The 21,064-nt window shown below is 33.9% G+C and overlaps 4 protein-coding genes across 5 annotated transcripts in view; all 4 read left to right on the top strand.

The window, feature by feature from the left end:
* LOC115996942 (probable LRR receptor-like serine/threonine-protein kinase At3g47570) overlaps nt 1-9,461 on the top strand; it is a 12,133-nt gene extending 2,672 nt beyond the window's left edge. The window contains exons 3-9 of the mRNA XM_031236387.1: nt 852-1,802; nt 2,664-4,808; nt 4,883-5,074; nt 7,330-7,734; nt 7,943-8,014; nt 8,963-9,128; nt 9,212-9,461. Of these exons, the coding sequence (XP_031092247.1) occupies nt 852-1,802; nt 2,664-4,808; nt 4,883-5,074; nt 7,330-7,734; nt 7,943-8,014; nt 8,963-9,128; nt 9,212-9,461 (4,181 nt within the window). The remainder of the gene's footprint in view (nt 1-851; nt 1,803-2,663; nt 4,809-4,882; nt 5,075-7,329; nt 7,735-7,942; nt 8,015-8,962; nt 9,129-9,211) is intronic.
* LOC115997360 (receptor kinase-like protein Xa21) lies at nt 7,133-11,575 on the top strand. 2 transcript variants are annotated; one of them, XM_031236904.1, is made up of 4 exons: nt 7,133-7,840; nt 7,943-8,014; nt 8,963-11,106; nt 11,185-11,575. In XM_031236904.1, the coding sequence occupies exons 3-4, from the start codon at nt 9,510-9,512 to the stop codon at nt 11,292-11,294; spliced, it is 1,707 nt and encodes a 568-aa protein (XP_031092764.1). In that variant the 5' UTR covers nt 7,133-7,840; nt 7,943-8,014; nt 8,963-9,509; the 3' UTR covers nt 11,295-11,575. The 2 variants fall into 2 exon arrangements, with proteins under 2 accessions (XP_031092764.1, XP_031092763.1); XM_031236903.1 differs by having other exon boundaries at nt 8,963-11,575.
* Nucleotides 11,576-12,969: 1,394 nt separating this feature from the next.
* LOC115996941 (LRR receptor-like serine/threonine-protein kinase EFR) lies at nt 12,970-17,587 on the top strand. Its single transcript, XM_031236386.1, has 3 exons — nt 12,970-13,441; nt 15,157-15,228; nt 16,842-17,587. Exons 1-3 carry the CDS (start codon nt 12,970-12,972, stop codon nt 17,585-17,587), a joined length of 1,290 nt encoding a protein of 429 aa, XP_031092246.1.
* Nucleotides 17,588-17,631: 44 nt separating this feature from the next.
* On the top strand, nt 17,632-19,474 carry LOC115997400 (receptor kinase-like protein Xa21). The gene is made up of 2 exons (XM_031236945.1): nt 17,632-18,986; nt 19,061-19,474. The coding sequence occupies exons 1-2, from the start codon at nt 17,645-17,647 to the stop codon at nt 19,402-19,404; spliced, it is 1,686 nt and encodes a 561-aa protein (XP_031092805.1). The 5' UTR covers nt 17,632-17,644; the 3' UTR covers nt 19,405-19,474.
* Nucleotides 19,475-21,064: the final 1,590 nt, after the last annotated feature.

The following is a 21,064-nucleotide window of genomic DNA, read 5'->3' as shown; positions in this document are numbered from 1 at the left end:
GGGGGGGGGGGGGGGGGGGGGGGGGCACTGGGAGCAGCTGCCCCTCACCCCTCCCAACCCCCTTATATATATATGGATGCGATCCCATGAGAACCCCCTCCCCAAGAATCCATGAGAACCAATCTCATCCATTAAAAAATAGATCTATGAATTAGATTAATTGGGGATTAAAAACATGCGTGTGCATATTAGGCATTATGATGTGTGCATATTAAGCATGTCCCTATGCTGTACACAACACATGCTTAATATGCCTAGTTCTCATGGACTCATAGGAATGTTGGTTCTCATTTGATCAAAATCCTATATATAAAAGTAATAATATGTCTGTACAAAATATTAAGTGCTTAAGGAGCTTAGTTGGTTTTTTATTTATTTATTTTTTAAATTCAATAGGATTAAGTCTCACTAACAACATTTTACTTTATTTAGCTTTTCAAATCCTCCACAAGGAGGGAGAGACTTTATTTTAGCTTTTTTATTTTATTTTATGATTTAGTCATGACAAATGATTTTTTAAGTGTACTTTTTTTATATTGTCTTTTCTATTGAAACTATTTCATCTAATTGATTATATTTCATATTTTGTCATAAATATATTTATAGCATTTCATAGTAGTTTCGCCCCACTTATATTTTTAGCTCCGCCCCTGACTATCTTGTAGTTCATTATAAATATTGTATTATAGTTTATAATGTATTTTGTATTCGAACTATATTATTGGTGTTCGATATTTTGTCATGCACATTTTTTTAACTTCACTCTCATGCAGAAAATTTCTAGATAATAACACCCTTTATCTCCCATCAAGAAAAACCTTATAATCTGCAACATTGGTATATTTTTGCAGGGAATATATGGAGTGAATTTGGGAACTTATCATCACTACAAAATTTATCACTTCGTTTGAACAACTTTTCTGGTACTATTCCTGCTTCAATTGCCAATCTATCAAATTTGGAGAAGTTTGACATTGGGCATAATAGTATCAATGGAGACATTCCTTCTGAACTTGGGCAACAGTCAAGTCTGAAAGAAATTTATCTTAGTTTCAATAGTTTTGAGGGTGAATTTCCAAGACCACTATTGAACATATCAGGGTTGCAGCAGATTGCCCTTGTAGTCAACAATTTTTCTGGCAATCTTCCACTTGACTTGGCTTTCAAACTTCCCAATATTGAAGGCCTTTATCTAGCTAGCAATAGCTTCAGTGGAAGCATCCCTCCCTCTATCTCAAATGCCTCCAAACTTGCATATTTGGATCTTGGAAGAAATTTCTTGAGTGGATATATACCTTCAACTTTGGGAAATTTAGATCAGCTTTTGTTCCTCAGCCTGCAATTTAATCGATTGGGAAAGGATCCATCAAGCCTTGAGCTAGGCTTCCTTGCTTCCTTGATGAAATTAAAGCAACTCCAGATTCTACAAATAGGACAAAATCCATTGAATGGAACTTTCCCAAGATCTTTCCCTGTTGGTAATCTATCCATGTCTCTTATGACATTTCTTGCGGCTGAGAGTGGCATTAGAGGCCAAATTCCTAGTGAAATTGGCAACTTGACCAATCTAATCTGGCTTGGCATAGATGATAATTATTTGACTGGAATGGTTCCAAGAACATTCGGAAATCTACAACAAATGCAAAGGATAAATCTAGGAGGCAACAGGTTAGATGGGACAATCCCAACCAACATATGCAATTTGAAGGATTTATATTTCCTGGGATTGCACAATAATAAGCTTTTAGGGAGGATACCAAGCTGCTTGGGAAATCTTTCTTCACTCACACAATTATATCTAGGTTNGGGGGGGGGGGGGGGGGGGGGGGGGGGGGGGCACTGGGAGCAGCTGCCCCTCACCCCTCCCAACCCCCTTATATATATATGGATGCGATCCCATGAGAACCCCCTCCCCAAGAATCCATGAGAACCAATCTCATCCATTAAAAAATAGATCTATGAATTAGATTAATTGGGGATTAAAAACATGCGTGTGCATATTAGGCATTATGATGTGTGCATATTAAGCATGTCCCTATGCTGTACACAACACATGCTTAATATGCCTAGTTCTCATGGACTCATAGGAATGTTGGTTCTCATTTGATCAAAATCCTATATATAAAAGTAATAATATGTCTGTACAAAATATTAAGTGCTTAAGGAGCTTAGTTGGTTTTTTATTTATTTATTTTTTAAATTCAATAGGATTAAGTCTCACTAACAACATTTTACTTTATTTAGCTTTTCAAATCCTCCACAAGGAGGGAGAGACTTTATTTTAGCTTTTTTATTTTATTTTATGATTTAGTCATGACAAATGATTTTTTAAGTGTACTTTTTTTATATTGTCTTTTCTATTGAAACTATTTCATCTAATTGATTATATTTCATATTTTGTCATAAATATATTTATAGCATTTCATAGTAGTTTCGCCCCACTTATATTTTTAGCTCCGCCCCTGACTATCTTGTAGTTCATTATAAATATTGTATTATAGTTTATAATGTATTTTGTATTCGAACTATATTATTGGTGTTCGATATTTTGTCATGCACATTTTTTTAACTTCACTCTCATGCAGAAAATTTCTAGATAATAACACCCTTTATCTCCCATCAAGAAAAACCTTATAATCTGCAACATTGGTATATTTTTGCAGGGAATATATGGAGTGAATTTGGGAACTTATCATCACTACAAAATTTATCACTTCGTTTGAACAACTTTTCTGGTACTATTCCTGCTTCAATTGCCAATCTATCAAATTTGGAGAAGTTTGACATTGGGCATAATAGTATCAATGGAGACATTCCTTCTGAACTTGGGCAACAGTCAAGTCTGAAAGAAATTTATCTTAGTTTCAATAGTTTTGAGGGTGAATTTCCAAGACCACTATTGAACATATCAGGGTTGCAGCAGATTGCCCTTGTAGTCAACAATTTTTCTGGCAATCTTCCACTTGACTTGGCTTTCAAACTTCCCAATATTGAAGGCCTTTATCTAGCTAGCAATAGCTTCAGTGGAAGCATCCCTCCCTCTATCTCAAATGCCTCCAAACTTGCATATTTGGATCTTGGAAGAAATTTCTTGAGTGGATATATACCTTCAACTTTGGGAAATTTAGATCAGCTTTTGTTCCTCAGCCTGCAATTTAATCGATTGGGAAAGGATCCATCAAGCCTTGAGCTAGGCTTCCTTGCTTCCTTGATGAAATTAAAGCAACTCCAGATTCTACAAATAGGACAAAATCCATTGAATGGAACTTTCCCAAGATCTTTCCCTGTTGGTAATCTATCCATGTCTCTTATGACATTTCTTGCGGCTGAGAGTGGCATTAGAGGCCAAATTCCTAGTGAAATTGGCAACTTGACCAATCTAATCTGGCTTGGCATAGATGATAATTATTTGACTGGAATGGTTCCAAGAACATTCGGAAATCTACAACAAATGCAAAGGATAAATCTAGGAGGCAACAGGTTAGATGGGACAATCCCAACCAACATATGCAATTTGAAGGATTTATATTTCCTGGGATTGCACAATAATAAGCTTTTAGGGAGGATACCAAGCTGCTTGGGAAATCTTTCTTCACTCACACAATTATATCTAGGTTCCAATCAATTTTTTTCTAGTTTGCCACCATCCTTATGGTTGAATAACAAAATACAAATTCTAGATTTGTCTTCAAATCATCTCAGTGGCTCTATATCTCCCGATGTCGGTTTGTTAAGCAGCATTACAGAGTTATATCTATCATCAAATCAGTTTACTGGTGAGATTCCAAGCACTTTAGGGCAGCTACAACATTTAGTAAATCTTTCATTGTCAATAAACATGTTACATGGTCATATACCTCAATCATTTGGTAGTTTAGTAGGCTTGGGATATTTGGATCTTTCACAAAATAATCTTTCTGGTGTTATTCCCATGTCCCTAGAGAAACTTCAATATCTTGTCTATTTAAATGTTTCTTTCAATCATCTTACTGGGAAAATACCTGATGGAGGACCTTTCAGAAACTTCTCTGCTCAATCTTTTATGGGTAATGATGCTTTATGTGGGTTGCAGCTTGGAGCTTGTGAAAGTCCTGAACATGGGGAGTCAAGAAAAGTGAGGAGTTTGTTAAAGTATGTTCTGCCAACACTTGCACTAATACTACTAGTAGCTATTTTTGTAATTGTGGCACTAAGATCGCGTAGTGGAAACACAAAGTTCCAAGATGGAACTAGTCTAGAGCCTCCTCATTTCATGCGCAAGAGGATCTCGTACCATGATATGCTCCGAGCAACAGACAACTTTGATGAAAGTAATTTGATTGGAAGTGGAGGCTATGGTTCAGTGTACAAGGCGAAATTTGTTGATGGGTCGATTGCTGCTGTGAAGGTGTTTAACCTGGATTCGCGGGGTGCATTCAAGAGCTTTGATTCAGAGTGCAAAGCAATGCGTGACATTCGCCACAGGAATCTTGTTAAGGTCATTGGCATTTGTTCCAACCAGGATGTTAAAGCCTTGGTTCTTGAATACATGGCAAATGGAAATCTGGAAAGGTGGCTTTACAGCTTCAACTATTGTTTGGATTTTGTTAAAAGATTGGAAATCATGTTAGATGTGGCATCTGCGCTAGAGTATCTGCATCATAATTATCTGCACCCTGTGGTGCACTGTGACTTGAAGCCTAGCAATGTCCTTTTAGATGAAGACATGGTTGCACATTTAGGTGACTTTGGCATAGCCAAAATCTTGACTCTACAAAACCAAACAGCACAAAAAGATACATTAGGCACCATTGGATACATGGCACCAGGTAAAAGTTATAATCTTTTCTTGCTAACTTTCATGATCAATCACTTTTTTGCTAGATTTATGCAAAAATTTCAGAGTATGGAGCGATCGGAATGGTTTCTGCAATGGGGGATGTTTACAGCTATGGGATTCTTTTGGCAGAAACTTTTACAAGAAAGAAGCCCACAGATGAAATGTTCTCTGGTGATCTAACAATGGAAAGATGGATTTTTGAATCATTTCCTGGGAACATTATGCAGAGAGTGGATGACAATTTGGTGGTGGAAGGTGAAGAGAACTTTGTATTGAAGCAAATTTGCCTGAAATCAATCATGGAGTTGGTTCTTCAATGCACACATGACTTGCCTGAGAATAGAATCAACATGAAACAAGTAGTTGATGCACTTAAGAAGATCATTTCCAAATTTCACAAAAATTAAACACCTTGTAAAATGTCCATTAATATTTAAGTTTACTTCATTATAAAGATTATAATATAGTCTATTCATACACTAACTTTATTAGTCATACGCATAAAAAGAACGAAATAATTTGTGACTTAATTCACCACTAGAATAAGTGAATCATAAAGTCAAATGACATTATTAATTTCTCACCAAACTTTTAATAAATTATAATAATATCAGATATATCACCGTATCCACATTTAAGATTTTTTATTCCTAGCCATGACTTCTTGTGTCCTCAGCCTATTTAATTTCTTTAGGATAACCTCGACTGTCTCAATGGATTCAAGTCCGTTCACATTATTTTAGATTCCTTCTTCAGTGCTGTCTATGGCGAATTATTGTGTGGACCATGGTCCATATAGTGTTGTGTGAATCGTAATAAAAAATATATTTTTAATATATTATATGTATCTTATTTATGTACTGAATGAATATTATACAATATAATGTACATTCAGTATAAAAATAATGTACATTTTCTGAATAAAATATACATTTTTAATATACTAAAAATACATTATTTTTATACTAAATATACATTATTTGATAATATGATTCACACAACTATATGGACCATGGTCCACACCATAATATTAGCTGCTTATACAGTGGACTAGGATCCAAATAATCATTCTTCACAAGGATCCAAATAATCATATTATGACTTATGAGTGAAACGACATAATATAATGCATTAATGGCTTACCTAATTAAAAATAATGTCCTAAATAACTAAAAAGAAATGGATGAATTTGACTTTGTTGTTGTGTGTACTAATCTAATTAAGTCGACAAAAACCTTAATAACTTCTTTGTAAATAAATATGTTTAATGTGACTCCTCTAATTCCCCTCAATATGCAATTTATATCATGGACCAGGGGTTCACATAGCATTATAGACCATGAATTGAAACAACGAGGTACATAATTTTATAACACAAAACACAAAAAATCACATCACAAAACACATAGCATAGCATTATGGACCTAGTTGGATTGAAAAGACGAGGTACATAATTCATACTCGTAAGGTATAGAATTTCATAACACAAGTCACAAAAAATTATAACACAAGACACATACACATGTTACTTATTTACTTATTTTTCAAATCTAATTTAGATACATAATTTGTGGTCATTGACATAAAATTTCAAACACAAGATAAAAATAAAATTCATAACACATAAGACATAATTACTAATTTATTCCAATTACAAAATTCAAACTTATAAGGTACAAAATTTCATAACGCAAAATACAAAACACAAACGCATAAACGTTAGTATATAATGCAGTGAGAACAATATTGGTCGATAGTAAAACAATTGCCCTCAATATCATTGAAGCCTTTCATACCTAAAACTCTGTGTTCAAACTAATCGCATAATGGAACCTACAAATCCACCTACCCTAACAATTTTTCAAAACCCCTCCACCTATTTTCATAATTAAATAAATTAAATATTAAAATTAAGTCTGTTGCAGGATTATTGGATTAACTATTGTATGTTACGCTGCTGCATGTGCATGAGTGATGGATGCTATAAATAATTAATTTCTAACATTTAATTCATATAATAAAGTTTGTACATAATTCAATAAAGCACTCACTGTAATAATTATAGTAATATATAAAGGTGAAATTTTATCTCTTTCTGTTAAAATATAATAAAGCTTGAAAAAAGTGAAGACAAAGCAAAAGCAATAGTCGGTTTCATCCTTATTCCAATTGTTTCGGCAGAGAAGAAAAGAAGAAAAACAAAACATATTTTAATTTTGCTTTCCTTTCCTTTCCTTTCATCAATTCGGCAATATAAAAGGGCAAACAAAGAAACCCATTTTGGCTTGGCTTTTGCTTCCTTTTATTTTCGGCTTGAAATAAAGGAAAGGGAAAGGAAAACCATTTTTTCCTTGATTTTTCATTCCACTTTTCTGTTAGCTTGCTCCTCAAACTCTTGAGATTAATAAGATTTTTTACTCTTCCTATCATCAGGAGGCGATTAAGGTACACAGATTAGATAGGTGAAACATTTTGTTATTCATTCGAATTCGAGATTATATCTTCAGCAGATAGACATGGCAAACAACAGATCAGACTGCACTTTCTGCTCATCATCATCATCATCGGATTGCTGCAATCCATTACGATTAATATCGCTGAGACAACCTTAAACAGGGCTAGTAGTCTGACAGACAAGGCTGCACTTGTAACGTTCAAGTCGCGGTTGTTGTTGGATCCCGGCAGGGTCTTGGCAAAGAATTGGTCGGAAAATAGCTCTCACTGCAGTTGGGTCGGCGTTTCCTGCGGCCGCCGGCATGATAGAGTGACAGCCTTGGTTCTCCCTAGTATGGGTCTCAGAGGAACCATTGCTGGAGAAATAGGAAACCTGTCTTTCCTGGTTTCCTTCGACATTAGCGGCAATAGCTTTTACGGACATGTCCCCGAAGAACTCGGCCGGTTGAGGCGGCTGAGGAGTTTGTTTATGGGGGCCAATCAACTCTCCGGGAACTAACATTCCGGCAGCTTTTGGGTTGTTGACTAATCTTCGAGTTCTCAACATGTCAAAAAACCTTCTCAGTGGTATATATGTCTCATCTGATCTTTAATTTCACCGTTTGATCATTCCGTGTTCATCTTTCATGTAGCAAATTAAATACTATAAACATAAATATATATTTGCAGGAAATGTGCCGAGAGAAATAGGAAACTTATCAGCCCTGCAACAGTTAGCTCTGGGGTGGAATAATCTTACAGGTATTTTAATTTTCTTTCTTTCTGTAATATGTACCGACATAATCCCAACACCTAAAGATGGGAATAGATCCGCTGGCCATATCAAGGGGCTGGCCGGGTTTATGGCTTACACGTTAACTAGAAATTAAAGTCAACACACAACTATGCTACTTCACATTTTCATCAGCATGTTTAATTTGATTCACAAAATGAATTAAGTTTAAGTTTCTTTTTTAATAAATATGTAGGCCTTATAAAGTGTATACTTTGTATATCTTAAATAAACTCAAAGCCTACAACATAGTATCTTTAATGGTTTACGTATTAAATAAGCATTCAAAATGGTCAACATGTAGAGAGAGAGGGGGGATGCGATCCCATGAGAAGCCTCTCCCCAAATATATAAAAAAAAATATTAAAAGTGTTTAAGATTTTTTTAAAATGTGTTTAAGTAGTTTAGTTGGTTGATTTTTAAAATTCAATATCATAGGTCTTGGGATTAAGTCTCACAAACAACATTTTACTTTATTTTAGCTTTTGAAATCCTAGCGACTTTATTTTAGCTCTTTTTTTTTTTTTTTTTTTTTTTTTTTTTTTAACGTTTACTTTTGTTATATCGTATTTCTATTCACTATTTTATATAATTGATTATATTTCATATTTTTTCATATATATTTTTATAGCATTTCATTGTGCTTTCGTCTCACTCAAATATATTTTTAGCTCCGTCCTTGACTATCTCGTAGTTCATTATAAATATTGAATCGTAATTTATAATGTATTTTTTTATTCGAACCATATAATCTATGTTTGATATTTTGCCATGCACTTTTTGAATTCATTTGAACTTCACCCTCACAAAAAAAATAATAATAAAATAAAAATTCTAGATCCATCCTGAATAACACCGTACCCTTATCTCCCATCCAGAAAAGCCTTATAATCTGCAGCATTGGCATAATTTTGCAGGGAATATATGGAGTGAATTTGGGAACTTATCATCACTACAAAAATTATCACTTCCTTGGAATAACTTTATTGGTACTATACCAGCTTCAATTGCCAATTTGTCAAACTTGGAGATGTTTGACATTGGGCATAACAATATCAATGGAGACATTCCTTCTGAACTTGGGCATTTGCGAACTCTGAAAGAAATTTATCTTAGTTTCAATAGTTTTGATGGTGAATTTCCAAGATCACTATTGAACATATCAGGCTTGCAGAAGATTGCCTTGTAGGCAACAACTTTTCTAGCAATCTTCCACCAAACTTGGCTTTCAAGCTTCCCAATATTGAAGGCCTTTATCTGGCTAGCAACAGCTTCAGTGGAAACATCCCTCCTTCTATCTCAAATGCCTCTAAACTTGCATATTTGGATCTTGGAAGAAATTTCTTGAGTGGACATTTAACTGCAACTTTGGGAAATTTAGATCAGCTTTTGTTCCTCAGTCTGCAATTTAATTGATTGAGAAATGATCCATCAAGCCCTGAGCTAAGCTTCCTTACTTCCTTGATGAAATTGAAGCAACTTCAGACTTTACAAATAGGACACAATCCATTGAATGGAACTTTCCCAAGATCCTTCCCTAATGGTAATCTATCCATGTCTCATATGACATTTCTTGCTGCTGGGAGTGGCATTAGAGGCCAAATTCCTATTGAAATTGGCAACTTGACCAAGCTAATCTGGCTTGGCATAGATGATAATTATTTGACTGGAATGGTTCCAAGAACATTGGGAAATCTACAACAAATGCAAAGGATAAATCTAGGAGGCAACAGGTTAGATGGGACAATCCCAGCCAACATATGCAATTTGAAGGATTTATATTTTCTGGCATTGGACAATAACAAGCTTTCAGGGAGGATACCAAGCTGTTTGGGAAATCTTTCTTCACTCACACAATTATATCTAGATTCCAATCAATTTTTTTCTAGTTTGCCACCATCCTTATGGTTGAATAACAAAATCCAAATTCTAGATTTGTCTTCAAATCATCTCAGTGGCGCTATATCTCCAGATATCGGTTTGTTGAGCAGCATTACAGAATTATATCTATCATCAAATCAGTTCACTGGCGAGATTCCAAGCACTTTAAGGCAGTTACAACATTTAGTAAATCTTTCATTGTCAATAAACATGTTACATGGTCATATACCTCAATCATTTGGCAGCTTAGTAGGCCTAGAATACTTGGATCTTTCACAGAATAATCTTTCTGGTGTGATTCCCATGTCCCTAGAGAAACTTCAGTATCTTGTTTATTTAAATGTTTCTTTCAATCATCTTATTGGGAAAATACCTAATGGAGGACCTTTCAGAAACTTCTCTACTCAATCTTTTATGGGTAATGATGCTTTATGTGGGTTGCAGCTTGGATCTTGCGAAAGTCCTGAATATGGGGAGTCAAGAAAAGTGAGGAGTTTGTTAAAGTATGTTCTGCCAACACTTGCACTCATACTACTACTAGCTATTTTTGTGATTGTGGCGCTAAGATCGCGTAGTAGAAACACAAAGTTCCAAGATGGAACTAGTCTAGAGCCTCCTCATTTCATGCGCAAGAGGATCTCGTACCATGATATGCTCAGGGCAACAGACAACTTTGATGAAAGTAATTTGATTGGGAGTGGAAGCTATGGTTCAGTGTACATGGCGAAATTTGCTGATGGGGCGATTGCTGCTGTGAAGGTGTTTAACCTGGATTCACGGTGTGCATTCAAGAGCTTTGATTCAGAGTGCAAAGCAATGCGTGACATTCGCCACAGGAATCTTGTTAAGGTCATTGGCATTTGCTCCAATCAGGATGTTAAAGCCTTGGTTCTTGAATACATGTCAAATGGAAGCATGGAAAGGTGGCTTCACAACTTCAACTATTGCCTGGATTTTGTTAAAAGACTAGAAATCATGTTAGATGTGGCATCTACATTAGAGTATCTGCATCATAATTATTTTCACCCTATAGTGCACTGTGACTTGAAGCCTAGCAATGTCCTTTTAGATGAAGACATGGTTGCACATTTAGGTGACTTTGGCATAGCCAAAATATTAACCCTACAGAATCAGGCTGAACAAACAGATACATTAGGCACTATTGGGTACATGGCACCAGGTAAAAGTTATAATCTTTTCTTGCAAACTTTCATGTATGTTCAATCACTTTTTTGCTGGATTTATGCAAAAATTTCAGAGTATGAAGCAGCTGGAATAGTTTCTGCAATGGGAGATGTTTATAGCTATGGGATTCTTTTGGCAGAAACTTTTACAAGAAAGAAACCCACAGATGAAATGTTCTCTTGAGATCTAACAATGGAAAGATGGATTTCTGAATCATTTCCTATGAACATTATGCAGAGAGTGGATGGCAATTTGGTGGTGGAGGGTGAAGAGAATTTTGTTGTGAAGCCAATTTGCCTGAAATCAATCATGGATTTGGTTCTTCAATGTACACAAGACTTGCCTGAGAATAGAATCAACATGAAACAAGTAGTTGATGCACTTAAGAAGATCATTTCCAAGTTTCACCAAAATTAAGCACCATGTAAAATGCCCATTAATAGTCAAGTTTACTTCATTATAAAGGTTATAGTGGCCTATTTATACACTCTGACTAACTTTGTTAGTTATACGCATAAAAAGAATGAAATAATTGATAACTTGAAAAGAATCAATTAAGAGTGTGTAATTAGAAGGTGATTGATTACATATTAGTTGGAGAATATTATGTATATCATAATATATTATTACATGGTATAGTTAGTTTAATTTTAGTAGTTGGAGAATACTGGTTTCTTATTTTTGTTGGATTGGACTTCTTAGCTTGTTGGGTTAACGAAATTTATCTTGAACCGATTTCAGTACTAGGCCATTGGGTTGAGACCATTTCCCATAACTCCAACATCATCCTTTTAAAAATTAAAAAATGATGAAATTTTAGTCATATCATCTTTTTAAAAATAGAAAAATGATGAAATATTAGTCATATCAACTGGATTTGAAAAAAGAAGGAAAAATAAATACACTTAAATAATTACGGCAAATTATGCTGTGGACCCAGGTCCACCTTGCAAGGTGGACTTGGGTCCAAAATTACGTCGTTTTTGTCTTCTTCTTCTTTTGTTTTTTTTTTTTTTTAAAAAAATTAGTAAACATATTGTTGAATATAGAGTTGTCCAAAAATGTGTGAATGTAGAGGTTTTAAAGTGTGAATGTACAATATAGAAATTGTGAATGTAGATTTATGATTGTGTGAATGTAGAGTTGCCCAGAAATGTGTGAATGTGGAGGTTTTAAATTGTGAATGTACAGTATAGAAATCGTGAATGTAGAGTTATGTATGTGTGAATCTGTAATAGAGTTAAGAAGTTCTAACAACTTGTAGTTCTGTAATGTGTGAATGTGGAGTTCTCAAGTTGTGAATGTGGAGTATAAGACCTGTGAATATAGAGTTTTGAATGTGTGAATGTGGAGTTTACAAATTGTGAATGTAGAGTATAGTGTATGTGAATGTAGAGTATAGTTACTAAACATATATTCCTGTAATGTGTGAATGTGGAGTTTACAAATTGTGAATGTAGAGTATAGTGTATGTGAATGTAGACCCAGGTCCACCTTCAAAGTGGACCTGGGTACACAGCATAACAACCCAATAATTACTCAACCCTAATCTAAGGTACCAAAAAAAAAACCATAATTTAAAGACTTGTATCTAATGAAATGATGTGGGTTGGACTGCTTGCTTCCTCATGGACCAAGGATTGTAAGATGAAGAAAATTCGTAGCATGCAGCCGCCCTACCTATTAGTAGTACAATCAATATTTGGGAAACTAGCTAGGTCGGTGTCAATTTATGTAATTTGAAGAATTATCTCAAAATTTTCATTTTTATTGGACTTAATTAAAATTAGTTTGGAATTCCTGACAATATATATATATATGTAATTGATTCCGGCCTTCACCACTTCACCGGGCAAACATGGGAAAGAACAGACGTCTACTTATCGGATTGCTGCAATCCATGACGACGATGATGATTGCTGCGGCATCCTTAAACAATCTGACAGACAAGGCTGCACTTTTAACGTTCAAGTCTCGGTTGTTGTTGGATCCCGGCAGCGTCTTGGCAAAGAATTGGTCGGAAACGAGCTCTCACTGCAGCTGGGTCGGCGTTTCCTGCGGCCGCCGGCATGATAGAGTGATAGCCTTGGTTCTTCCTAGTATGGGTCTCAGAGGAACCATTGCTGGAGACATAGGAAACCTGTCTTTCCTGGTTTTCTTCGCTATTAGCGGCAATAGCTTTTATGGACATGTCCCGGAAGAACTTGGCCGGTTGAGGCGGCTGAGGGGTTTGTTCATGAACGCCAATCAACTTTCTGGGAACATTCCGGCGACTTTTGGGTTGTTGACTAATCTTCGATTTCTCAACATGGCTGAAAACCATCTCACTGGTAAGTCAGTCTTTCACCTTTTGATCTAAGGGGTCAAAGACCCTAATAGGACCAAGACATAACTTAAAACAAAAATAAGACATTTTAAGAATGTGTACAAAAATTTTAAAAATTGCTTTTTTCAATGTATTTGTTGTTAGAATTTTTTTTGACGGTCAAACAAATATGCAAGAGGGACTTGCATATCTATCTAGAGATATGCAAATTCTACTTGTATATGTATTTTTATTTTCTTTAAAAAAAAATCGGTCGATGGCTTCTCCAACAAAGGAGAAGGCGAGCCAGTGACCAAACTGGTCGCCTTTTCCTTCATCGGAGAAACCAGAGACCAAATTTTTTTTAAAATAATAAATAAAAATACATACGCAAGTGGGACTTGCGTATCTGTTTGACAAAAAAAAATGACAACAAACGCATTTGGAAAAGTAATTTTCTCAAAACGGATAATGGGTGAATGAGAAATTGATATATTGTACGCTCAAAATGAATAATGAATTAATGATAAATTGATATATTGTACGCTCAAAACGAATAATGAGTTAATGAGAAATTGATTCTCAAAGTAGATCCACTCGTTTGAGTTTGAAAAATAAAGGTAGAAGGCTGCTTTGTAAAAGCACTTGTCCCACATTAGTTTGGAAAGTAGATTTGCATGACTATATATATAAGAGTACGTCTTTTAGAATGAGTTTGAATTATATAGCATAGAAACTCTTTCACATATAGGGAAGAATTAAACTTATCAAAATTAAAATTTGAACTCTACACCAAATTAAAATTAAAATTTGAACTCTACACCAAATTTAATTGATTAATGGTTCAAAGAGTTTTAGTTATGTTATATCTAGTACAAGTTTGGTCCGGATACTTGATATTGAAGTTTCACATATATTAAACTTCAAAGAAAATTATATATATATATATATATATATATATATATATATATATATATATATATATATATATATATATATTTATTTATTTATTTATTTATTTCAAATGAATATATCTAAAAATATTTTAAATAATAACTTTAAAATATTAATATTATCTAAACTAAATTTTATGTAAACTTAAAATGCACGCTATTGGTTCAGATATATATTTAGTTATGTTATAATATACAAATATAAATATAAATTTGGTTCATATATCAAATGTAAAAATCTTACATATTGCATTTAAACTAAATATATCCAAAAAAAAAATTCAAATATAAGGTTTAAAAACCACTTGAAATTAAACTTACACAAATTTATAATATTAATCTAAAAAATAAATTTTAAAAAATTAGTGTTAGTAAACAAGTTTTCTATAGAGAAAACATATAATATGAAAACTGAAAAATTAGAAAATAGAAAACAATTGCCGTTAGTAAATTGTCCCCGGTAAAGAACAAAGTGTTCGCTTGTTGTTCTAGTTCGCCGGACTTTTTTGTTTGAGTGTTCAAACATAAAGTCGTGATCCATTTTATCATTGGGGACTGGTGCTACAATGCTCATAGCACCCCCGGAATGTAGCAAATTGGTTTTAAGGAATGTGTGTGTTACACACGACTTGGATCTTTCCTTGTTCTTTTTTGTTGTTGGATTTATATTAAATTATAAAACCCTTATTTTCGCATTTATTTATTTTATATAGATAAATAGACTGTTCACTGTTCACCTTTCAAGCTAAGTGGCAAATACTATACACAAACATATATATATTTGCAGGAAATGTGCCAAGAGAAATAGGGAACTTATCAGCCCTTCAACAGTTATCTCTGCGGTGGAATAATCTTACAGGTATTTCTTTCAATTCTGTAATACGTATGGACATAGCACCCTTATTATCTCCCATTAAGAAAAGCCTTATAAACACAGCCCCGATCAAGTTAGTTAAGTTATTGGCTAAGTATAACTACAAAGTTATAAGTTGGTCTCAACTAGAGCAGTCTAGCCAAGTTTGTTATGAATACTCCATTTGATTTTTTTTTTTTCATTGTGTGTATAACATGAGATTTGAACTATTGACTTTATAACAATCATTAACAATTAAAGTTATATTTAATTAAGCAAATTAAACTTATTGATATTAATAATACTAATTACAATATATGTATATATATATATATATAGAGAGAGAGAGTCATGATTAGGTGCGGCCGTGCGATTAACACCACTCAATGTTACAAAATACACCACTCAATATTAAGAAACACACCACACAAATATGCACTGTGGTGTGTTTCTTAACATTGTGGTGTGTTTCTTAACATTGAGTGGTGTATTTCGTAACATTGAGTGGTGTGTGACCGCACGGCCGCACCTGAAATTATTTCTATATTTATATATATACTTTTTCAAACTTAATATTTCTTGTTTAAAATAAGATTTGAACAATTAATTTAAAAATTAAAAGTTAAAAATATTTTATACTAATTTTAAAATTTATAAAAGACTTGTAATATTATTTGAACTTGTAATATTAAAAATATATAAAATACGTGTACTATTTATAATATCATTTGAATTGAACTTTGATTTTTTATATCACTAAAATATATATGTTAGATTATTGAACTTATAAATATTATAAAATGTATTATAAAGTTTATTTGATTTTTAGTCATTATATTATATTAGATTGATAAATTAAAAATTTCTACAAGACTTGTAATTGGGTTTGCTCTTAATACTGAAAAACATTAAGATGCCTACCTTTCCTCACTACTCACTAGTTTAGAAGAATTAAAATCCATGTAGTTATAATTAGACCTACATCACTAACTTGATTACTACTATACAAAGTAATTATATTATTACCCTCATGATGTTGACTAGTTTCATCTCACATAATAATTTATATGTAGAATTCTACTGAGTAAGTTTATCTGAACAAAATTCTCTTTTAAAAAAAATTATGTTGTGCAAACAATATTTTAATCATTTTTTTCTATTATTTCTAAGCAATTTAACACATTTTTTAATCGGTTTAACTAAATAACTCAAAGCCATTAGCCTGGCATGTAGTGGCTCTCCCATATGACCATATGGGAGGTCACGAGATCGAGCCTCAGTGGAAGCGATACTAACTCTTTGTGCTTCAACAGGTTGAGAAAGTATGTACGAACAAATACTACAATGTAAAACTAATTAAGTATTATCCAACTATAAATATGTAAAACTAATTAAGTATTATCCAACTATAAATTTAGTGTTGAAAGAAGTGCCTAAGGCAGCGGTTAGAGGTTTGGGTTGTGCTTGGACCTGGGCAGGCTAAACATGGTGAAACCCTCACTAGATTTTTCTGAGGGGCGGTTCGATCTTAAACCGTCTCATATGGCCACCTAGGGGTTTTCCTTGTCACCCAATAAAAAAAAAACCTAATAATCTGCAACATTGGCATAATTTTGCAGGGAATATATGGAGTGAATTTGAGAACTTATCATCACTACAGATATTATCACTTCATTCGAACAACTTTACTGGTACTATTCCTGCTTCAATTGCCAATTTGTCAAACTTGGACATGTTTGACATTGGGCATAACAGTATCAATGGAAATATTCCTTCTGAACTTGGGCAATTACCAAATCTGAAAGAAATTTATCTTAGTTTCAATAGTTTTGAGGGTGAATTTCCAAGACCACCGTTGAACATATCAGGCTTGCAGACAATTGCCCTTGTAGGCAATAGTTTTTCTGGCAATTTTCCACCAAACCTGGCTTTCAAGCTTCCCAATATTGAAGGCATTTTTCTAGCTAGCAACAACTTCAGTGGAAACATCCCTCCCTCTATCTCAAATGCCTCCAAACTTGTATATCTGGATCTTGGAAGAAATTTCTTGAGTGGATATATACCTACAACTTTGGGGAATTTAGATCATCTTTTGTTCCTCAACTTGCAGTTCAATCAATTGGGAAATGATCCATCAAGTCCTGAGCTAGGCTTTCTTGCTTCCCTGATAAAATTGAAGCACCTCCAGACTCTACAGATAGGAGGCAACCCATTGAATGGAACTTTCCCAAGATTCTTTCCTGATGGTAATCTATCCATGTCTCTTACGGAATTTCTTGCGGGTGGGAGTGGCATTAGAGGCCAAATTCCTATTGAAATTGGCAACCTGACCAAGCTAATCTGGCTTGGCATAGATAATAATTAATTGACTGGAATAGTTCCAAGAACATTGGGGAATCTACAACAAATTCAAAGGATAAATATGGGAGGCAACAGGTTAGATGGGACAATCCAAGCCAACATTTGCAATTTGAATGATTTATATTTTTTGGCATTGAACAATAACAAGCTTTCAGGGAGGATACCAAGCTGCCTGGGAAATCTTTCTTCACTCACACAATTATATCTAGGTTCCAATCAATTTTTTTCTAGTTTGCCACCATCCTTATGGTTGAATAATAAAATCCAAGTTCTAGATTTGTCTTCAAATCATCTCAGTGGCTCTATATCTCTCAATGTCAGTTTGTTGAGTAGTATTACAGACTTATTTCTATCATCAAATCAGTTCACTGGTGAGATTCCAAGCACTTTAGGACAGCTACAACATTTAGTAAATCTTACATTGTCAGTAAACATGTTACATGGTCATATACCTAGATCATTTGGTAGCTTAGCAGGCCTAGAATACTTGGATCTTTCACAGAATAATCTTTCTGGTGTGATTCCCTTGTCTATGGAGAAACTTCAGTATCTTATCTATTTAAATGTGTCTTTCAATCATCTTACCGGGAAAATACCTGATGGGGGACTTTTCAGAAACTTCTCTACTCAATCTTTTATGGGTAATGATGCTTTATGTGGGTTGCAGCTTAGAGCTTGTGAAAGTCCTGAACATGGGGAGTCAAGAAAAGTGAGAAGTTTGTTAAAGTATGTTCTGCCAACACTTGCACTAATACTACTTGTAGCCATTTTTGTGATTGTGGCATTAAGATTGCGAAGCAAAAACACAAAGTTCCAAGATGGAACTAGTCTAGAGCCTCATCATTTCATGCGCAAGAGGATCTCGTACTATGATATGCTCCGGGCAACAGACAACTTTGATGAAAGTAATTTGATTGGCAATGGAAGTTATGGTTCAGTGTACAAGGCGAAATTTGCTGATGGAGTGATTGCTGCTGTGAAGGTGTTTAACTTGGATTCGCGGGGTGCATTCAAGAGCTTTGATTCAGAGTGCAAAGCAATGCGTGACATTCGCCACAGGAATCTTGTTAAGGTCATTGGCGTTTGCTCCAACCTAGATGTTAAAGCCTTGGTTCTTGAATACATGCCAAATGGAAACCTAGAAAGGTGGCTTTACAGCTTCAACCATTGCCTGGATTTTGTTAAAAGACTGGAAATCATGTTAGATGTGGCATCTGCACTAGAGTATCTGCATCATAATTATTTGCACCCTATAGTGCACTATGACTTGAAGCCCAACAATGTCCTTTTAGATGAAGACATGGTTGCACATTTAGGTGACTTTGGCATAGCCAAAATCTTAACCCTACATAATCAGGCTGCACAAACAGATACATTAGGCACCATTGGGTACATGGCACCAGGTAAACGTTACAATCTTTTCTTGCAAACTTTCATGTTCAATCACTTTTTTGCTTGATTTATGCAAAAATTTCAGAGTATGGAGCAGTCGGAATAGTTTCTGCAATGGGGGATGTTTATAGCTATGGGATTCTTTTAGCGGAAACTTTTACAAGAAAGAAGCCCACAGATGAAATGTTCTCTGGAGATCTAACAATGGAAAGATGGATTTCCGAATCATTTCCTAGGAACATTATGCAAAGAGTGGATGGCAATTTGGTGGTGGAGGGTGAAGAGAATTTTGCAGTGAAGCAAATTTGCCTTAAATCAATCATGGAGTTGGTTCTTCAATGCACACAAGACTTGCCTGAGAATAGAATCAACATGAAACAAGTAGTTGATGCACTTAAGAAGATCATTTCCAAGTTCCACCAACATTAAGCACCCTGTAAATTACCTATTAATAATTAAGTTTACTTCATTATAAAGGTTATAATGGCATATTTTTACACTCGGACTAACTTTGTTAGTTATACTCATAAAAAGAAAGAAATAATTGATAACTTAATAAGTGAAAAGAATCAATTAGGGCGTGTAATTAGAAGGTGATTGATTACAGATTAGTTGGAGAATATTATGCATATCTTAATATATTATTACATGGTATAGTTAAGTATAATTTTAGTAGTCGGAGAATACTGTTTTCTTATATTTGTTGGATTGGACTTCTTGTTGGACTAACAAAATTTACTTGAACAGACTTTTTACTAAGCCATTGGGTTGAGACCATTCCCCATAACTCCAACATCGTCTTTTTAAAAATAGAAAAATGATGAAATTTTTGTCATATCAACTTGATTTGAAACAAGATAGAAAAATACTCTGTAAGTAATATGTGTTGTATGAAATTAATTTCTGATACAACTGCAATGTTAGAGGTTTGATTTTTTAAGTACTACGGATCCAAAATAGTTTCACATGTCAAATACGGTTTAAAAAATTCTCTATAAAAATATAAATATATTTTTTTTTTTGGAAATTAATGCACATTTTGGATAATCAATTCACAGAACCTTTTATGTGCAAAACCTACCCAAATCACCCACCTACATTCATGCAGATGGAATGAAAATTGCATACATAGCTGCCACAATAATGTATCATAATCTCATTATCCTATTATGTACTCTCATCCCTCATAGCATAAAGGATATAATATTTGGTTTACACACTTCTTCTTCTTCTTCTTTTCTTTTCTTTTCTTTTTTTTTTTTAAAAATATATTTATGAAAAGAAAAATCTACTATTACTATTCTAGGAATCTCACTATAACTCGTAAATCACCGACTCAACCAAATGAGTGTTGACAAATATCAAACTTGTGACCTTTTAATACAAGAATCATACTCCACTTATTCAGTCATTTTTTTCGACACTCGATTGAGAGACTTCGAATCTAATAAGATGCATTTCCATTAAGAAACTAAAAATGCCTATGAACAGGGAAGCTAATATTTGCATTGATTGGATGATGTCATGCTTTAATCTTTTGAACTCCTCCTAAAGGGCTCTACTTTTTTCTTCTTTTTTTTTTTTCCCTTTTTTAAAGATATTGTTAGGGTAACTTAACAAGACTACGAATTACTGGTAAATTGTATAGTTAAAATTCAATCATAATAACAAATAAGTCGCATATGATTTAATTTGTGGTCTAGTGACATAAAATGAATCTCTTCAATAGGAGGTCATGAGTTTGAAATAGATATTACACTCTAAGGAGGTATTTGGTTAGATGGAAAATGTTTTCGTTAAATTTGAAGAAAATTAGATTTTTCTTTGTTTGGTTGGATGTAAAACATTTTCCTTTAAAAACAAGAAAAATATTTTCCTTGGCCACTCCGTGGTATTTTGTTTTCCATGGAAAACAAGGAGGACAATTATGCCTCCACTAAATTTCTTTAATTATCATTATTATTATTGTTTAGGGGTATAATTACTCATTATTTTCTTTACAATTCTAAATCCAACCATAATTTATATCCCTAATAATTTATTTTCCACCAACCAAATAATGGAATCTATTCTCCTATAATTTGTTTTT

Source organism: Ipomoea triloba, chromosome 11 (assembly GCF_003576645.1).
Source record: "Ipomoea triloba cultivar NCNSP0323 chromosome 11, ASM357664v1".
In the NCBI taxonomy this organism is placed as follows: domain Eukaryota; kingdom Viridiplantae; phylum Streptophyta; class Magnoliopsida; order Solanales; family Convolvulaceae; genus Ipomoea; species Ipomoea triloba.
Note: the sequence above shows the minus strand (reverse complement) of the source record. Positions and strands in the feature narration are given on the sequence as shown.

Coding starts and splice junctions, on each gene's coding strand:
- LOC115997360 (XM_031236903.1), top strand. CDS start 9,510: ATGAAATTGAAGCAACTTCAGACTTTACAAATAGGACACAATCCATTG.
- LOC115996941 (XM_031236386.1), top strand. CDS start 12,970: ATGGGAAAGAACAGACGTCTACTTATCGGATTGCTGCAATCCATGACG. Junction 13,442..15,156: donor GGCTGAAAACCATCTCACTG/GTAAGTCAGTCT, acceptor ATATATTTGCAG/GAAATGTGCCAAGAGAAATA. Junction 15,229..16,841: donor GCGGTGGAATAATCTTACAG/GTATTTCTTTCA, acceptor ATAATTTTGCAG/GGAATATATGGAGTGAATTT.
- LOC115997400 (XM_031236945.1), top strand. CDS start 17,645: ATGGGAGGCAACAGGTTAGATGGGACAATCCAAGCCAACATTTGCAAT. Junction 18,987..19,060: donor CATTGGGTACATGGCACCAG/GTAAACGTTACA, acceptor CAAAAATTTCAG/AGTATGGAGCAGTCGGAATA.